The sequence below is a fragment of the Mobula birostris genome, chromosome 2, assembly GCF_030028105.1.
Source record: "Mobula birostris isolate sMobBir1 chromosome 2, sMobBir1.hap1, whole genome shotgun sequence".
Classification (NCBI taxonomy): domain Eukaryota; kingdom Metazoa; phylum Chordata; class Chondrichthyes; order Myliobatiformes; family Myliobatidae; genus Mobula; species Mobula birostris.
The window spans coordinates 216,223,356-216,242,939 of NC_092371.1; the positions used below are offsets into that span (position 1 = coordinate 216,223,356).

The 19,584-nt window shown below is 39.3% G+C and overlaps 1 protein-coding gene across 4 annotated transcripts in view; it reads right to left on the minus strand.

Annotated features, from left to right (window-relative positions):
• Positions 1-7,559: 7,559 nt before the first annotated feature.
• The window catches only part of LOC140210155 (low density lipoprotein receptor adapter protein 1-like), a 137,464-nt gene continuing 125,439 nt past the window's right edge, over positions 7,560-19,584 (minus strand). For 3 of the 4 annotated variants that reach the window (XM_072279044.1, XM_072279055.1, XM_072279062.1), the window contains one exon: positions 7,560-10,725. In XM_072279044.1, coding sequence (XP_072135145.1) covers positions 10,572-10,725 — 154 coding nt within the window. In that variant the 3' untranslated portion in view covers positions 7,560-10,571. The remainder of the gene's footprint in view (positions 10,726-19,584) is intronic. The other variant, XM_072279063.1, reaches the window with a different exon arrangement.

Here is a 19,584-nt window from a genome sequence, read left to right on the forward strand (position 1 = left end):
CTTCAAAATGCAATTGACAAGTGCTGCAAAACTTATGCCTGAAGTATGTCGGATTGGAATGAAAACAAAGACTGGTAATAAATGTGTCTGTTCAAGGCTGGAGGGACGTAACTAATATTGTATCCAACAAATGGGTTTTTGAACCTTAAATAGTTACTATTAACAACTTGAAGGAGGGAATACAATCTAATGTTTACAAGAAATCCAAAAGATGCTGTCAGTAATAACTCATTGCTCCATACGGCAATGTATTAGAGTCGTCAGCAAGGCAATTACTGAAAGATCTGTGTCAACTTCTCATTCACTAAAACAACTACCAAAAATGTTGCTTTTGCTCCATGGTTTATTTAGTGCTGTTACTACTAAAATTTCATGAGTCCTGTAGAAGGAGCTTCACATATACTGAAAGGACATGTTGTGATGAGGAGATTGTGATTCACCAGTGGGATATAGATAGCAGTTGTGTGTAAATCTGACAAATAGTTTCATGTGAGGAAATATGCAAAAATCCACTTTGGTAAGAGGAATTAAAAGGCAAATTACCTAAATAGAGGGGGAGAGTGTGAGAGAGAAAGAGAGACTGGAAATGAGTGAAATTCTGAGGTATCATTCCTAATGAAGATGCCAGAGTTTGTCATCGAAATGCTGGCTAAAATCTATACTTGTACCAGCTCGAAGCCTGAGAATAGATAATTTACCAAAAAAAAAAGTATTGGAGACAATCCAAAAGAGATTCATCAGGCTGATTTCTGAGATGACAGTGTCGTCCTAACAAGAGAGACTAGATAACTTGAGTTTATATTCCTTGGAGTTAAGGACGAAGGATGACTTTATTCAAGCAATAGATCCAAAGGGTAGATAAGGAGATGCTATCACTAGTGGGAGAATCATGAACATGAATAACAAAGTAAGGAGCTGGTAACTTAAAAACTGAGAAGAGTATAAAAAAATTCTTGATGGTAGTGAATCTCTGAAAATCTTTACCCCTGAGAGTGGCTGAAGTTAGATCACTAGGTATATTTAAGATAGGGATAGGAACAAGACAGAGGCATTGCATTTTGCCTCAGATGGCCAAAACCTAACTCCAATTTCTGGGTCCAAATTACTTTCAAAAATAGCAAGAAAAGTAGTCACTATAATCACTTTGAGATGCCACTTCTCATGTTCTGCCAGAGTGATAATTTTCCTCGTAACTTCTGTTTTCACTTTTAAGAGCATTTTTATTTCTATTTCTGACTCTGGCTCAATATTACTTGACATTCTCTTACATTGCTCTTTATTGAAGGCCCATTTAAAATCCATTTATAAATACTACTTTATGGGTAAAAATGATAGCTTTGACATAACCCTTGTAAATAAATTAACTAAACCTTTCACTACAGTTTCTTTTATTCCTTAAATTCTAAATTGTTTAGACAAGAGTTTCTTGGAGATGACTGATTTTTGAATTGTTCCCCATGATGCCTCAGCTTTTAGCAATGATTCAAAACCTTTCTGATTTCTTTCGTTCATATAAATGTGCATCAATTGTGTTACATAGAATTCAGAATATTCATGGCCTGACACAGAATTGTCAGCTTTCACTGTCTTGTTGACTGTGTCAGGGAAAGAATTAGATGTGGAAATCCAAAAGCTGCTGCCAGTGATACTTCACACCTCCACACCGCACAGCATTCAGCCAGGCAATTACTGAAGGATCTGTCAACACTTTTAAGCACCATTATTATAAAGATCACCTAAAATGTTTGTTTTTACCAATGACATTGTCACTACCCCTGTATCTGGAAAGGGTAAATCAATTACCACTGAATCTTTCTGTGCAGGTTTGAGGTAGGTAGCCAAACGATCAAGCCCATGTATTTACTTGATTTTGAATATTGGCTTGAGCAGTCTAATATCGGTGAGTGATTTACTTGAAGTCACAGCAAGGTAACACAAGCTTCCATAATTGAATATTATTTATTCTGTTAAATTTAGCTAAGAGAACAACGTTAATGAGACTTTGTGGAAACATATGTTTGAATTATGATGCCGTTTGACTGAGTAATTTCTAACCCTGGTTCATCAGATCTGATCTTAGCCAGGATCAGCCCACCTAAAGCTGCAGGCCCTGATAATGTACCTGGTTGGGTGCCAAGGGACTGGGCAGCCCAGTTAACTGAGGTTCTAACAGATATCTTCAACATCTCTCTAGAACAGTCCACTGTCCCCCTCAGGAATCCAGGGGGCCACCATCATTCTGGTGTCCAAAAGGGTGACAGTAACCTGCCTCAACGACTACCACAATAATGAAGTGCTTTGAGCAGCTGGTGAAAGATCATGTTAAATCCTATCATCCTGCTTGACGTTCAATCTGTCCACTGATAATGCGATGGCCTCTGCACTCTACTCTATCCTGTCCCACCTGGAAAATGTTGCCTCATACGCCAGGATGTTCTTTGTTGAACTCATCTCGGCAGTTAATATGATCGTCCCTCAGAAGCTGGTGGGTAAGCTGTCCTCGTTGGGTCTCAACCTCTCTCTCTGTAACTGGATCTTGGACTTCTTGACAGAAAGTCAAGTCCTTGACACATGTCTAGCTCCATCACACTGAGCACTGGTGATCCCCAGGACTGCGTGCTCAACCCGCTGCTGTTCATGCTGCTGATGTGTGACTATACGACTAGATCCAGTCTGAACAGTATTACCTTCACCTGCCAGAAGTCCATCCAGTAGCAGCTCCTAACACTCAGCATTAAGGAGTTGGAGCTGGAACTGGGTGAACACCGAATCATTCAGGAGACTGGGGAGGTGATAGATAGGACATATAGACAGGTAGTTGCACCCAAAGTACAGGACACAGGATGCTAGGTGACAGTCAGGAAGGGGTTAAACAACCAGTACAGAGTACCCCTGTGGCCATCCCCCACAATGACTGGATACTGTTTGGGGGGGGGGGGTTGGTGGGGGACAATCAAGCAGAGGAAAGTCACAGTGGTCAGGTCTCTGGCATTGAGTTTGGATCTGTGACTCAGAAGGGAATCCGGGAGAAGTGGCACTCTGTGCTGATAGGGGATTCGTTAGTTAGAGAAACGAACAGGAGATTCCGTAGATGAGAATGAGATTCCCAGATGGTAAGTTGCCTCTCAGGTGCCAAGGTCTGGGACATCTCAAATAGAGTGCTCGGCATTTTTAAGTGGGAGGGTGAGCAGCCAGAAACCGTGGTCCAGGTAGGTACCAACGACATGGGTGGGAAGACTGACAAGCTTCTGCAAAGTGAGTACATGGAGTTAAATGCTATGTTAAAGGACAGGATCTCCGGGACTGTGATCTCAGGATTGTTACCTGTGCCACGTGCTGGTGAGGCCAGAACTAAGATGATCATACAGTTTAATATGTGGCTCAGGAGCTGGTGTAGGAGAGAGGGTATCAGACTTTTGGAACCTTGACCTCAGGGAAGGTGGGACCTATACATTAGAAATGGTTTGCACCTGAACTGTGTGTGTGTGGGGGGGGGGGGGGGGGGAGCTACTGTCCTAACAGGAAGGTTTGTTAATGCTGCACGGGGGTGAGGGGTGTTGTTAAACTAGAATTGCAGGGAAATGGGAACTAGAGTGGAGAGGTTGTAGAGACAGATGTTGCTAAGAGCTCAGGCAAAGTCAGGAATTAAAAGGCCAAGCATGGGTGCGACTAATGTTCTGAGCTGTGTTTATTTCAATGCAACCGTGTTGTAGGAAAGGCACATGATCTCAGAGTATGGACCAACACATGGAATTTTGATATTTTAGCCATTACTGAGACTTGATTGCAGGACGGGTGGGACTGACCACTCAATATTTCAGGGTTCCATAGTTTTAGATGCAACAGAGGGGGAGGGGCGGTGTTACTAGTCAGGCAAAATGTCACAGCAGTGCTCAGTCAAAGCGGTAAGATTAGGGAATAGACAAGGTAGGTGACAGAAGATTGTGTAGGAGAACACCTTGCATCCAGTGATGATAATGTCATTAGTTTCCACATAAATATGAAAATAGATCTGGTCTGCAGGTTGATATTCTAATTGGAAAAAGGACAATGTTGATGGTATCAGAAAGGAGCTGACAAATGGTGCAGAGTCTGTATGTTCCTGTCAGAATAAATGGTAAAGATAACAGGTTTAGTGGACCTTGGTTTTCAAGAGATATTGAGGCCCTGGTTAAAGAAAAAATGGAGGTGCATTGCAGGTATAGGCAGGTAGGGACAAATGAGGTACTTGTGGAGTATAAGAAATGCAAGAGAACACTTACGAAAAATATCAAGAAGACTAATAAAAGAAGGGTTCAGGTTGCCCTAGCAGACAAGGTGAAGGAGAATTCTAAAGGATTCAACAGGTATGTTAAGAACGAAAAGATTGCAAGAGACAAAATTGGTCCTCTGGAAGATCAAGATGATAATCTAGGTGTGGAGCCAAGTGAGATGGTATGATCTTAAATGGAATGGTTGCATCTGTGTTGTCTTGAGAGATAGACACAGAGTCTATAGAAGTGAAGAAAAGCAGGAGCGAAGTCATGGGCCCTATACCGATTATAGAGGAGGAGATGTTTGTGGTCTTGAGGAACATTAGAGTGTGTGAATCCCCAGGGTATGACAAAATGTTTTCCCTCAGTCCCTGTGGGAGGCAAGTGCAGAAATTGCAGGGCACCTAGCAGATATTTAAATCATCCTTGGGTGAGGTGCCTGAGGATTGGAGGATAGCTAATGTTGTTCCACTGCTTAAGAAAGGCTCTAAAAATAAACCAGGAAGCTATAGACTGGAGAGTCTGTCTTCAGTAGTGGGAAGGTTATCAAAAGGTATGCTAATGGACCGATATGAGTATTTGGGTAGACATGACTGATTAAGGACAGTCAGCATGGCTTCGTGTGTGGTAAGTTGTGTACGACCAATCTTAAAGATTTTCGAGGAAGGTACCAGGAAAGTTGAAGCTAAGTCAATGAATGCAGTCTGCATGGACTTTAGCAAGGTATTTTAAAGGTCCCGTATGGGATGTCAACCAAGAAGTTTCAGACTCTTGGTATTCAAGTTGAGGTGATAAATTGAATTAGACATTGGCTTTGTGGGAGAAGCCACAGAGTGGTAGCAGATGGCTGCCTCTGTGACTGGAGGCCTGTGACTTATGGAATGTTGCGAGATCGGTGCTATGTCTGTTGTTGTTTGTCACCTGTATCGATAATCTGGATGATAAATGTGGTTAACGGGATCTGGACCAGATGGAAAAATGGGCTGAAAACATGTGCAAAAGTGTTGCACTTCAGTAGGACCAGCCAGGGTAGATCTGAATGGTAGGGCACAGAAGACTGCGGTAGAGCAAAGGGATCTGGGAGTACAGGTTCATAATTCATTGAAAGTAGCATCACAGGTTGATAGGGCTGTACAGAAATCTTTTGGCACATTGGCCTTCATAAATCAAAATATTGAGTGCAGAAGATGGGATGTTATGATGAAGTTGCATAAGATTTTGGTGAGGCCTAATCTGCAGTGTTGTGTGCAGTTTGGGTCACCTACCTACAGGAAAGATGTAAATAAGGTTGAGAGAGAGAGCAGAGAACATTTCTAAGGATGTTGCTGGGTCTGGAGGACCTGAGTTAAGGAAAGATTGATTAAGTTAGGACTTGATTCCTTGGAATATAGAAGATTGAGGGGAGATTTGATAGAGGTATGCAAAATTGAGGGGTATGGACAGAGAAAATGCAAGCAGACTATTTTCACTGAGGTTGTGCGGGACTACAATGATAGGTCATGGGTTAAGGGTGAAAAGTAAAACATTTAAGGGGAACTTCTTTACTCAGAGGGCCGTGAGAGTGTGGGACAAGCTGCCAGCAGAAGTACTGCATGTGAGTTCAATTTCAATGCTTAAGAGAACTTGGATAGGTGCATGGGTGGCAGGGTTATGGAGGGATACAGTCCAGATGCAGTTTGATGGGACTAGGCAGTTTAAATGGTTCAGACTTGTTGGGCCCGAGGGCCTGCATCTGTGTTGTACTTTTCTATGACTCTATCAAGTTTGCTGATGACACAATTAAGATGACCAAACAGCATATAGAGAGGAGGATGAGTGTCTGGTAGAATGGTGCGAGCACGACTTGAGTCTCAACGTGAACAGGAGCAAGGAGATAACTGTGGACTTCAGGAAGGTGCAGGGTGATCACTTCTCACTGAAAGTATACGTGGAAAGAGTTAGGAGCACCAAGTTTCTGGGAGTGCACATAATGGATGATCTTACCTGATCCCTCAACACCACCTCTTTGCTCAAGAAAGCACAGCAGCACCTCCACTTCTTGAGGGGAGTGTGGACCCGCCCCCCCCCCCCCCCCCCCCACGAGTGCCCTGACCAGCTGTATCACCATTTGGCACGGGAATTGCATGACATCTGATTGCAAGTCCCTACGAAGGGCTGTGAGGACTACTGAGAGGACCATGAGTCTCACTTCCACCTATCAGAGATATTTATCAGGAGCGCTGCATTTATGGGGCCCTTAGCATTGTCAGTGATCCCTTCCATCTGTCCAACAATCTCTTTGACCCCCTATCATCAGGCATGAGGTTCCGTAGCATTAGGACAAGGACTTTTAGAAAGGGAAACAGCTTCCTACTGAACTATGTCTCATCATGTATGAAGCACCAGTAGCATTATACTGTTTGCTTTTTAACTTGGAGATGTCAGGGGTAAGTTTTTTACGGAGAGAGTGGTGAGTGCGTGGAATGGGCTGCCAGCGATGGTGATGGAGACAAATATGATAGGGTCTTTTAAGAGACTCCTAGACAGGTACATGGAGCTCAGAAAAATAGAGGGCTATGGGTAACCCTAGATAGTTTCTAAAGTAAGTACATGTTCCGCACAGCTTTGTGGGCCGAAGGGCCTGTATTGTGCTGTAGGTTTTCCATGTTTCTATGTCTTGTATCACAAATGCACCTTATTATCTGTTCATTTATTTGTGGTAATATTACTTTGTGTTATGTGTGTGGGTTACATGTACTGTGCTGCGCACCTTGGTCCGGAGAAATGTTGTGTCATTTGAGAGTATACATGTGTACGGTGGATTATTAATAAACTGCACTCAAGCTTAAACTTTAATTTCCAGCCCTTGGTTCCTAGTTATTTAATTCCAAGTAAACCAATTTCAACATCAGAATCAGGTTATTTGATCAAATAGCACTTATCATTGAGGTAATGATAAGTGATGAGGAGGTGCCATTTGCTGAAGTACAAAGGAGGAAATACTACTTCTTCCTATGCTTGCGTCTCATCCGAGGTACTTTTTGCTCTTTCAGTCTGCCCCACATTTTCTCCTTTGTACTTCAGAAAATGACTCCTCCTCATGCCCATTTTCTGGAACTGTTCCTTCAGTCTTCCTCCCAAGTTTTTCCAGTGTTTTCAAAAAAACATTCGGGAAAATCTTCCTCTTTGATACGGAAGGAGATGAGAGCAATCTGCACAGTGCCTGATCTAGAGCTCAGAGAAATCTGTCGTCATCTCAGTGAAGTATCACATTGAACTTTTTTATCTTATATTTGTATGTTCAATCAAGACAAAAATTCAAGTTAAAATGTCTCAAGATTTTTATTACATGTTCATTAATAAAAATGACAACCAATAAATTTATCACAAGTATAATATATTTTATCCAAAAAATCTGTAATTGTATAGTCATTAGAATACTATCAAATTGTGAATTATATTGGAAGCTAAAATTTTTAGTTTGTGCAATGCTGCCATTTATACTACATCATTGGTGTTCACAGACAAGAGATTTACTATGGTGACCAAGCTTTGCATTGGTCATAATTTTTGCCTATTTGTGTTCACTCACTCAGTTGGAATTTGAGAGTGAGAGTAGGCTTGCATAAATTTTGTAGTATTAAGGCTGCATTTGATATTTGGAATAAATGTCAGTGCTATATTGTGGGAGAAAGAATTGCGATGTAGTACAAATTAAATGCATTAGCACAGAGTGTTTACATAGACTACACTCAGAAATAAAGCATTCAGTTTGCATAGCAATAACCAACTGCAAACATTCTCATACTAAAATTAACATGGTCTTAATTTCTACCTCAATTCAATTATTTCATAGAATAGCTTCTTGACTTGGTTAATGTAAATCTACAAACATAAACCTAATGTTAAAATTTATTTTTCCTTTAAATGGAACACCAAATAATCCAATCGGCGCTATTTAACCTGGAAATTAGGAATTCTGTCACGGCACGAGATGGCAATATAAATTATATCATATTTTGTCAGTAATATCCATAACAATGGAATAAATTAGTTATTTCATTTAAATTAAAGTATGTCCAGTATTTTGCACAATCCACATTCAGTTATTCTTCAATCAAAAGTCACTGCTGCCAGTCTTCTCAATGCACCAGTACAAAGCACCAAAACCCACAGTGCCAAGGCCAGGCAAAATCCACCATATAATATCAAATACAGTAAATATGCATCAAAATATTCATACTAATATAGTCAACTATAGTACAACAAAATGAGTTTAACAAAATGACATGGCAATGCACTTCTGTTGATTTGTTGCTGCAACATTAATTGGAATATAACATTCTTGGATCAAAATTGTTGCTGGTTAAAAATCTGCAGCACTTCCTGTTTAAAGAGTAGAAGCTTAACAAGTACAGTAGTTATAATTCAAAGAGAATCACAAGTGCTATTATCTGGAATAATGTATCATATATCCAGGTGAAGCTTGGTACATCTTTGGATATTTGAAATCTAGAGATTTAAGTCTTTACAATGATCAAGGATGAGTCCTTTTGTGACCTAGAATCGCTCGGAATATTTTTAGTACTGTATCAGACTTGAATATGTCAAAAATATTTTTATTGTTAAGATATTGCAGTTTAGAAAGCTATCAAAATCGAAGTAGTTTTGAATGATGCTTACATGCAAAAATAACCTGATTATTTATTTATAATATTTCAATAACATTATATTGTGGCATTGCACGAGTGATCACAATATTTCACAAATGGATTTGAGGGCATGCTGTACAGTGAAAACCATTTGTAAAATGTGGTAAAATTTATGCTTTAAAGACCACATGGGTCTCCATGATGGATCCTCCTTTTACCAGCATATTTATAACAATTCACTTTTTCCACAGATGCACATCATAGTACAATGTATACATCATTCTCCAATGATTAAGTCCAACAGGCACAAACTTAACACAATTTTCTGTAACCATTTTTTAACCATCAATATGATACAAAAGGCAGAAGCTTGAGAAATATACAGAGTCTGGAAAATACATTGTTCAAAAGAAAAATCAAACAGAAATACTTGTTTACAGACTCAAAGCTACATTCATCTTTAACAAAAACTACTACAATTATTTCAGACATTCTGAAATATTAACCATCAATCTGCAGCCAGAATCGTATTGAACTTGTAGATTGATAATTCAGTTTGTATAGCAGTAGGTGAAACAGTAGTGGACACTTTTATAGCTAGCTTTTTGTAGGGGGTTGTTAGTGCTGATTCCTGCATGTATTTTTGTGTAAGAGTGCATCATACTGGCTGTTATTTCAGTACAATAGGAGGTGGTAGGTGAATTGTCAATGATATTAGAGGTAAACAACCTACCATAAAATTAGCAGTTTCCATTCCAGTCATGTGAGTAATTGTACAATAATTACCAGCCCAATAAATTCATAGTTACTAGAATCATATGTCCACCTGCACTGGGATCTAACGGAAGTGTTGAGTGATTAAAGCTTTCTGTTACATCTACAACTGACTCAGAAGAGGCACAAAATAAAGCTCAATGGTGCAAAGCTTTGGGAAATAAACGTGAAGTCACCGTCTTTCTCCCAAGCACTCTAATTTATTTGCCAGATGTCATAAATATATCCAATTTGTATCTGAATGAGTCTTCCATCCTTGTATCCAGGGCTTAAAAATGGAAGGCATGCAGAAGATAAATTTTTAAAATAAGAAATCTCTCACGACTAACAGCAGCAGCACATCAAAGAGGGAAAAAAAAATCAAGGGAAAAAAATTTGGCTTTCTTTCAGGCTCTTGCCCTGCTCCCCTCAGGCCTACAGTAACCCAATGGCACTTAGCAGCTTGTAAGCACTAAAGCTACACTTTTTTGACTACCACCTGTGAAATTGCTGACTTGTCACAGTAAGTAGGAATCCTGTTTGGAGGCTTCCACTTTGAGTTTGACCACGTGCAATACAGTCTGGTCTTAATGCACTCGGTCAGATACAGAGATGAATAAAAATTGTTTGTAGATTAAAATGCTGCTCTTGTCCACTTTATCTTTTTCAGTAGTTTATCACAATCATGGTTTTCAAGGAAGTGTATGCAATTGCTGCATGTAAATATAGGCTCAAAGGTAACCACAATTAAAAAAAAATCTGTTTAGCTATTATTAAGGCCTCAAAATGAATTAGGAAAAGCTGTTTATTTCCAGCACACTGAAGCAGTATATTTCCCTCCAGCTCTTCCCTCAGTACGTTCAAAAACCAAGCCCAATTTACTGTGATTAGAATGACATCCAAGTCGATGAGAGATTGGAGGTTCTGCTTGAACTTAGAGGCATGGTGATGAGTCTCCTGTGTTTGAGTCCGTAAGGGACGAGTACACTTTGCTCGTGTCCATGGCTGACAGGTGCATCTCCTTTACCTGAGAATCCTGAAAGTCTGAGATATTCGTGCACTGTTTGTTCGTTCGCGATTCAGCAAGTCTGAAATAGGAAAAGAGAGCATCATTCAAAATTATTAACGAAGAGGCCCAAGAACGAGGAACAAGCTGAGGTTTGACCAATTTAAGCCCAGGGCCAAGTTGGAAAGGTCAGGTACAGGCTGAGACGAGGTGACGGGTCCCAGGCCTGAGAGCGTATCGAAGCAGCAGGGCCAGGAGCTGAGAGTCAGAAATAACTTGATATTTGGCCGATAAAAATGCACAGCCAGATTGAAAAGGTCAGGGTGTCGGGGCCAGCATACAGTTCGCTGCTCACGAGACTTACTCCTCTCTGTGCTGAACTGAGGCACAGGCCTACAACGAACAGGCTGTGACGGGCTTTGTGGCTGTATCATGAACTTCAGTTCCGAATGTTGTTTGCTTACTTTTAATGTTTGCATGATTTGGTTTTTTTTCCTACACATTGCATGTTTGACAGTTTTTTTTAATAGGTTTTATTAGATTTCTTTGTTTTATGACTGCCTGTAAGGAGACAAATCTCAAGATTGTATATAGTATAGATACTTTGATTATAAATGTACTTGGAACTTTAAAACTCAGTTTACAGATCCACTCTACCACCGGGTTGCCTTACCCACTGACTCTGCTGTATCACTCAGCTTCCTAGGACTAACCAGCCCTGATCTGTCACTTATAATGATTCTATCCTGCAGCCAATTAGGCAAAACAACCAATCAATATAATTGTCATCAGTGAAATGAAACATGCTCTGGGCAGTTCAAGAGAAAGGAAATGCTTGCACTATAGTATCATGACTTCAGGTTGTCCAAAACCACCAGACAATTAATTACAAACTTCTGAAATGTAGCTGGTGATGGTAAAGCAAGAAATGCAGCAATTAATTCACACACACAAAAGATATATAGGCACAGGTAACTGGTATTCTAGTTATAAGACTATAAGACCATAAGATATAAGAGCAGAATTCGGCCATTTGGCCCATTAATTCTGCTGTGTTATTTCATCAGGGCTGATCCATTTTTTCCTCTCAGCCCCAATCTCCTACTTTCCCCTGTATCCCTTCAAACTCTGACCAATCAAGAATCTATCAACCTCTGCCATATATATATATTAAATAAAGTTTTGGCAAAGTACCAGCAAACAGCAACTTAATTTATTCCCAGAATTGTGAGACTTACAAGAAATGCGGCAATACAATCACTCTCATTGTTTCAAAAAAAAATTGATAGCCACAATCTTACAATTGGTAGGACAATAAAATGAGAGGAAATTATTTCATCCATATTTGATAATGCCAACAATTAATCTACTTTTGGTGCTATGGAACTTGAAGGCAGAGTACTAGGTTAATAGCAGGATTCTTAACAGTGTGGTGGAACAGAGAGATCTTGAGGTACATATCCAGAGATCCCTCAGACTTGCAGTGCATTTGATACAGTGGTTAACGTAGTGCATTGGCCTTCATTAGTCAGGGCATTTGAGTTCAAGAGCCATGAGGTAATGCTGCAGCTCTGTAAAACTCTGTTAGTTGGAGTATTATGTTCAGTTCTGGTCGCCTCATTATTGGAAGGATATTGAAGCTTCAGAGAAGGCGTAGAGGAGATTTATCAGGATGATGCCTGGATTGCAGAGCATGTCTTATGAGGATAGGTTGAATGAGCTGGGGCTTAGAGGTTGGTGCAGGAGGGATAACAGCAATGGCTGGAATTTCGGGAAGCAATTCAGAAGGCACAGGACATATACATCCCAAAGAGGAAGAAGTCTTCTAAAGGCAGGATGGCACAACTGCGGCCGACAAGAGAAGTCAAAGCCAACACAAAAACCAAAGAGAGAGCATATAATAGAGTAAAAATTAGTGAGAAGTTGAGGATTGGGAAGCTTTTAAAAACCAACAAAGGCAACTTTAAAAAAAAGTCATTAAGAAGGAAAAGATTGAATACAAAGGTAAGCCAGCCAATAATATTAAAGAAGTTACCAAAAATTTCTTCAAATACATAAAGTGTAAAAAAGAGGGGACAGTAGATATCGGACTACTGTAAAATTATGTTGGAGAGGTAGTAATGGGGGATAAGGAAATGGTAGACAAGCTGAATGGATATTTTGCATCAGTGTTCACTGTGGAAGACACTAGCAGTATGCTCGAAGTTTGAGAGTGCCGGCTTGGTGGGGGGGGGGGGGGAACAGAAACATATGAAGTTATCATTACCAGACAGAAGGTTCTTGGGAAACTGACAGGTATGAATGTAGATAAGTCAACTGGGCCAGATGTTGTACACCCCAGGGTTCTAAAAGAGGGGGCTGAAGAGACTGTGGAGGCATTAGTAATGATCTTTCCAGAATCAATTGATTCTGGCATGGTTCCAGAGAAATGGAAAATTGCAAATGTCTCTCCACTGTTCAAGAAGGGACTGGGGAAGAAGGAAGGAAATAATAAGCTAGTTAGTTTACTTCAGTGGTTGGGAAGATGTTGGAGTCGATTGATAAGCATGTGGTTTCAGGGTACTTAAAGGCATATGTTAAAACAGACATAAAATATGATAAAACTTAACCTTGTAAGCAGAACAAGTGCTACACATGCCCGTACACTTCCTCCCTCACCACCATTCAGGGCCCCAGACAGTCCTTCCAGGTGAGGCGACACCACCTGTAGTCGGCTGGTGTGATATACTGTGTCCGGTGCTCCCAGTGCGGCCTTCTATATATTGGTGAGACCCGACGCAACTGGGAGACCATGTCACTGAACACCTACGCTCTGTCTGCCAGAGAAAGCAGGATCTCCCAGTGGCCACAGATTTTAATTCCACGTCCCATTCCCATTCTGATATGTCTATCCACGGCCTCCTCTACTGTCAAGATGAAGCCACACTCAGGTTGGAGGAACAACACCTTATATTCCGTCTGGGTAGCCTCCAACCTGATGGCATGAACATTGACTTCTCTAACTTCCGTTAATGCCCCTCCTCCCGTTCTTACCCCATCCCTTATTTATTTATCTTTTTTTTCTCTCTCTCTCTCTTTTCTCTCTCTGTACCTCTCACAATTTCTCCTTGCCTACTCTCCATCTTCCTCTGGTGCTCCCCTCCCCCTTTCTTTCTCCCTAGGCCTCCCGTCCCCTGATCCTCTCCCTTCTCCAGTCTTGTATCCCTTTTGCCAATCAACTTTCCAGCTCTTGGCTCCATTCCTCCCCCTCCTGTCTTCTCCTATCATTTTGGATCTCCCCTCTCCCCCTCCCATATTCAACTCCCTTACTGTCTCTTCTTTCAGATAGTCCTGACGAAGGGTCTTGGCCCAAAACATCAACTGTGCTTCTTCCTATGGATGCTGTCTGGCCTGCTGAGTTTCACCAGCATTTTGTGTCTGTTGGTTGATAAAACAGACCATAGTCAGCACAATTTCCTCAAGGGAAAATCTTGCCTGACAATGTGTTAGAATTCTTTGAAGAAATAACAAGCAGGATAGGCAAAGGAGAATCAGTGGATGTTGTTACTTGGATTTTCAGAGGGGTCTTTATCAAGGTGCCACACATAAGGCTGCTTAATTAGAGCTCATGGTACTTCAGGAAAGCTACTAGCATCGATAAAGCAGTGGCTGGTTGGCAGGAAGCAAAAGAGTGGGAATAAAAGGAGCCTTTTCTGGTTGGCTGCCAGTGACTAGTGGTGCTCTACAGGGATCAGTGTTGGGATTGCCTCTTTTTACGTTATATGTCAATGATTTGGATGATGGAATTGATGGCTTTGATGCAAAGCTTGTAGACAATATTAAGATAGGTGGAGGGGCAGGTTGATTTGAGGAAGTACAGAGGCCACAGAAGAACTTAGACAGATTAGCAGAGTGGGCAAAGAAGTGGCAGATGGAATACAATATCAGAAAGTGTATGGTCATGCACTTTGGTAGAAGAAATAAAAGGGTTGACTATTTTCTAACGAATGGAGAATGTTACAGTTAATGGTAGATCCCTTAACCTACATTTTACTTCGGACAACACTCCTGGGCACAGTTAAATTCTTTATTATTGAGGGTTTTGTCCATTGTCTGAGTCTACTTAATGAGCAACTTTTTATAAGCTGTGCACTCAATGGACCTGAGTCTTGCTCCAATTCTGCTCGAGTATAATTCCCTCATTAGCCACTGTTACCAGACTTTCCTACTTGAAGATCTTACTGCAAGGAAGCATAACTGGAGAATATAGTAACCATTAATACATTTATCCCCTACAGCTTGTCGTTTGATTGAATTTGCTACACTAATAGCCAGAAGATCCATTTTATTTAAATGGAAAGATTCTAATCCCCCCTACTATATTTCAATGGTTTTCCCAAACTATAACATATTTAAACTTGGAAAAAAAATTAGGAGTGGTACCACTGATCCTTTGGTTAAATTTGAAGAAACTTGGAGGCCATTTATTCAACATTTTCATATGATGTAATTTGACCTTTTCCAAATCCTTTTTAATAACTTTTTGTTTGTGTATAGAGGAGCGGAGTTAATGACAAATAATGATTTCAACCGATGAAATACGCAGCCCAGTTTCTGTTTTGTTTTGGTTTTTTTTAGTGTAGGGGGTAAAAACTTTTATCTGAATCTTTTTCATGTTCAGTCATTAAGAGATTGGGAGGTTTAAATTAAATATGTTACTCAGAGTCTGCGTCTGTATACGTTAACCATTATTAATGTAATCCCGATCCCTGTATCATTATCATTGTTACGTTTATCAATTTGAAGCTCAAAAAAAAAGACTGAAAAGGAAAGAAAGTAACCATTAATACAAATAAGATCTTGCCACTAATTCCAAATACATCTTCTGAGCAGTAATTAATTTTTAAATTATAAGGTCAGCTGCCTAAACAAGCGCAGCCTCAACAAGGAAAGCAACTACCAGGTCTTACCAAGGGGACACTTGAGGACCAACCATGCTTTTGAACCTAACAATAAATATTGTTACCTACTGTATTCTTTATACACCAAATATATAAAAGCATAATGTATTTTTGAATTTGGAGAGAAATTTTCAACCAGGTCTCCCCTGCATCTTTGCTTGAGCATAAAAAAGACCTGTTGCATACATGACTCTGAGCTTTGAAGTTGCAACATTATAACAGTGGTTTCTACATTTACATTTTGCCAATTACACCACTAGGGGTCAGATTTCAACTGGTTGCTGAGCAAATTTTCGTAACTTGATTTGACAATCTGAAAATTAGATGAGGTATCTGTGTCAAACTTTTCATGTCAAGGCATCTCTCAAAAGCTTTAGAAGCACATATTTTCCTTCTGCAAAAATTATTTGACTCTAACAATTCAAGTTTCTTGACTTAACTGATAATTTGCATAAATGGTAGTTTTCACCACTTTGCTGATTTCACACTCCATTGACAGAAATTATGGATCAGATTGACGGCAAAGTTTTAAACCGAGTGTGGGAAATGTGATCTTAAAGCAGTAAACATTTTCATATGAACACAAACACAATTGTTTCTAAGGATCTAATCATTATTCACTGAAACTGAAAACATTTAGGAATCAGAAAAAGGTACCTGTGATTGGCTTGGCTCAAATGCATCCACAATGCTGCTTGTAAAATTGAAAAATAAATATCATACCTCACAAACTTCATTCTTCTGGCTAACTTTAGAGGGAACAATTTTTTGGCTTCTTTACTCAGGTAAACATAAATTTCTTTTTTTTTAAATTTTATTTTTATTTGGATAAGGAATTCACAAATATCATGTACTTTTTTCACACATATAACCTTTTCCATTTTTTATATGTATAAAACTACAATTATTTATACATTCTTAAGTACACATTGAGATGATATAAAAGGAAAATAAACATTTAAATAGATAATTATGTACTGTGGTAAATCTAACCTATTAGGCTAAATAATGGAATTAGTTGTTAAGAAAAATGGTAATAATAGTTTCCATATAACCCTTCTGGACCATTTCCACTGGTCCAAAATGTTGTATATAAGCCTATGTATCAACCATTGTAGGTGTTTATATCCTAATTTGTTCATGCTTGCTCCTGCCCGCAGACATAATTATCCAATCCCTATGTACTTATTTACTTAATTTTTTCATTTTTTTATTCCTTTCCCAAATCTTTCCCTTTACTTGTGTTAATTCTCTATTTTCCAAAAGAAAACAAAAAAAAACAAACATTTAGACTAGAGGTGCTTATGTTAGCAATATTACTGTGTTGATGAGAAGAGCAGTATAAATCATTAGGAGAGTCATCTAAAGTCTGCTCGCATTGGGGTTATATATTCAATCCATTTATTCCAGATTTGATAAAATTTTTCTTTTTGAGTTCTCAGGGAGTAAGTCAACTTTTCCATTTTAAATATTTCCAAGATAATTTCGTACCAATCTTCTAATGTAGGTGGTATTGGATTTAGCCATTTTCTAGTGATTGATTTCTTACTTGCCGCTAAGAGGGCCTGCAGCAACTTTATATCTTCCTTCTGTTCAAGAAACAATACATGCCCCAAATAGAGCGTCTCAAAGTTCAGAGGTATCTGGGACCTAAGTACCTTAACTAATGTTCTATGAATACCTTCCCAAAATAGACTTAATTTAGGGCAATCCCAAAAAATATGAAAATGATTTGCCTCCTTGGAGCCGCACCTTCTCCAACACATCACATTTGTATCTTTATATTTTTCCTGATATGGGGTCTTGAAGTATCTTATAACGTTTTTCCAACAATGTTCTCTCCAAGTCAAAGAATTAGTCGAGGACCATTGAAAGCTGCAGATTTTCCCCCAAGCCTCCTCTGAAAGTACCAACCCCGTTTCTTTCTCCCACTTCTCTTTAATATACAGTGTATTTACATTTTTAGCATGGGAAAGTGCATTATATAATCGAGAAACTGATTTACTAGGTATTGAACTGCAAGCCGAATTCAGAATCTTGAAAAATTCTAATTCTACTGTTGATAGGTCTGTATATCTACAACTCTGATTAACATAGTTTCGTACTTGAAGGTACCTAAAAAAGTCATTATGTTCTAGGCCATGTTTGTCCTGCAGGATTTGAAAACTTTGTAATACTCTTTTATCTATAAATGAGAGGTAGGTTGTAAGACCTTTCTTTATCCATAGCTCAAATCTTTTATCTCCTCTGTTGGGAAGGAATTCGGTATCATATGCACACCATCTAAAGAGTTTTAACATGTTATTAATTCCACATGAATTAACCACCTTCTGCCATACTTTTAATGTAAAATTTATCAAAGCGTTTTTAAATTTTTCCAACTGGGCCATCAATCCTTTGTCAGCTATTGAGGCCTGAAGAGGAAAACTGTCAACTAATCCAAATTCTATTTCCTTCCATCTAGCCTTATATTCCCTATTACACCAATATAACAGAGGGGTTATCTGTGAGGCATAAAAATAATTTCTCAGGCAAGGAAGAACCATACCTCCTCCTTCCTTCCCTAACTGTAAGGTGTTATATCGAATTCTAGGTTTCTTTCCTTGCCAAATGAAGTGGGAAATCCATTTGTCCCATTCCCTGAATTGATTATCATCCACCTCCACCGGTAAAGTACGGAAAAGATACAATAACCGAGAAAGAATATTCATTTTTATAGTATTTATCCTTGAATTTAAACTTAAAAAGGGGATAAGATTCCATCTATGCATATCTGCTTTTATCTCTGAGATTAATGGCCCATAATTTACCTGTGACAGTGTTGAAAGATCCTTCGGCAGGGTTATTCCTAAATATTTTAATGATTTAGCTTCCCACTTAAGATCATATGTATCCTGCAATTTTTTGGATGGTGTATAATTTAGGGACATAACCTGCGTTTTCTTTACATTTATTTTATAACCTGATATTTTCCCAAAGTCATCCAACAGTGTAAACAATCCTATAAATGATTTTTCTGGTTCACTCAGATAGACCAAAACATCATCTGCGAATAACGCCACTTTCTGTTCAATCCCTGCCACCTTGATACCTTTTACGATTTCGCTCTGTCTTATTAGTTGGGCAAGCGGTTCAATATATAGCGCAAAAAGGAGAGGAGAAATTGGGCATCCCTGTCTAGTGCCTCTCTCTAAGATGAAGGAGTCAGAGAGGTCCCCATTTATCTTAATTCGGGCTGTAGGGCTGTCATATAGAGTCTGAATTACTTTAATAAACTTTTCTTGAAAGCCGAATCTTCCTAACACTCTGTATAGGAATGCCCAACTAACCGAATCAAAAGCTTTCTCAGCGTCCAATCCTACTACCATTGTCTCTGTCTCGTTCTTATTAGCCTGTTCTAATATGTGCAGAGTTCTCCTTATGTTGTTCTGTGTTTGCCTTTGTTGAATAAATCCAGTCTGGTCTAAGTAGATTAGGCCAGGTAAAAGCTTTTCCAATCTGCGTGCTAATATAGATGTAAATAGTTTGTAATCTAAATTAAGAACACTAATTGGCCGATAATTGCCACATTCTAGTTTATCTTTATCCTCTTTAGGAATAACTGAAATAATCGCTTCTCTCCAGGAAGGTGGAGTTTCTCCTCTCTGCAAGATCCAATTAAAGGTGTTAAGTAGTAATGGGGCTAACTGTGTCTTCAGGGACTTGTACCACTCCGAAGTAAACCCATCAGAACCCGGGGACTTTCCAGCCTTTAACCTAGAGATGGCCACGTTCAGTTCTTTGACAGTTACTGGTTCCAATAAACTTTCATTTTGTAAATCTGTAAGTTTAGGTAGATCTAAAAAATTCAATACACTGTCTATATAGGGCTCATTGGGGGTCCGGGGTTGGGAGTACAGCTCTCGATAATATGTTTCAAAACTCTCTTGAATTTTCCCTATTGTACTCTCCACAAGCTTTGTCTTTGGATTCTTTATTTTATGAATTGTATTGTCTGCTTG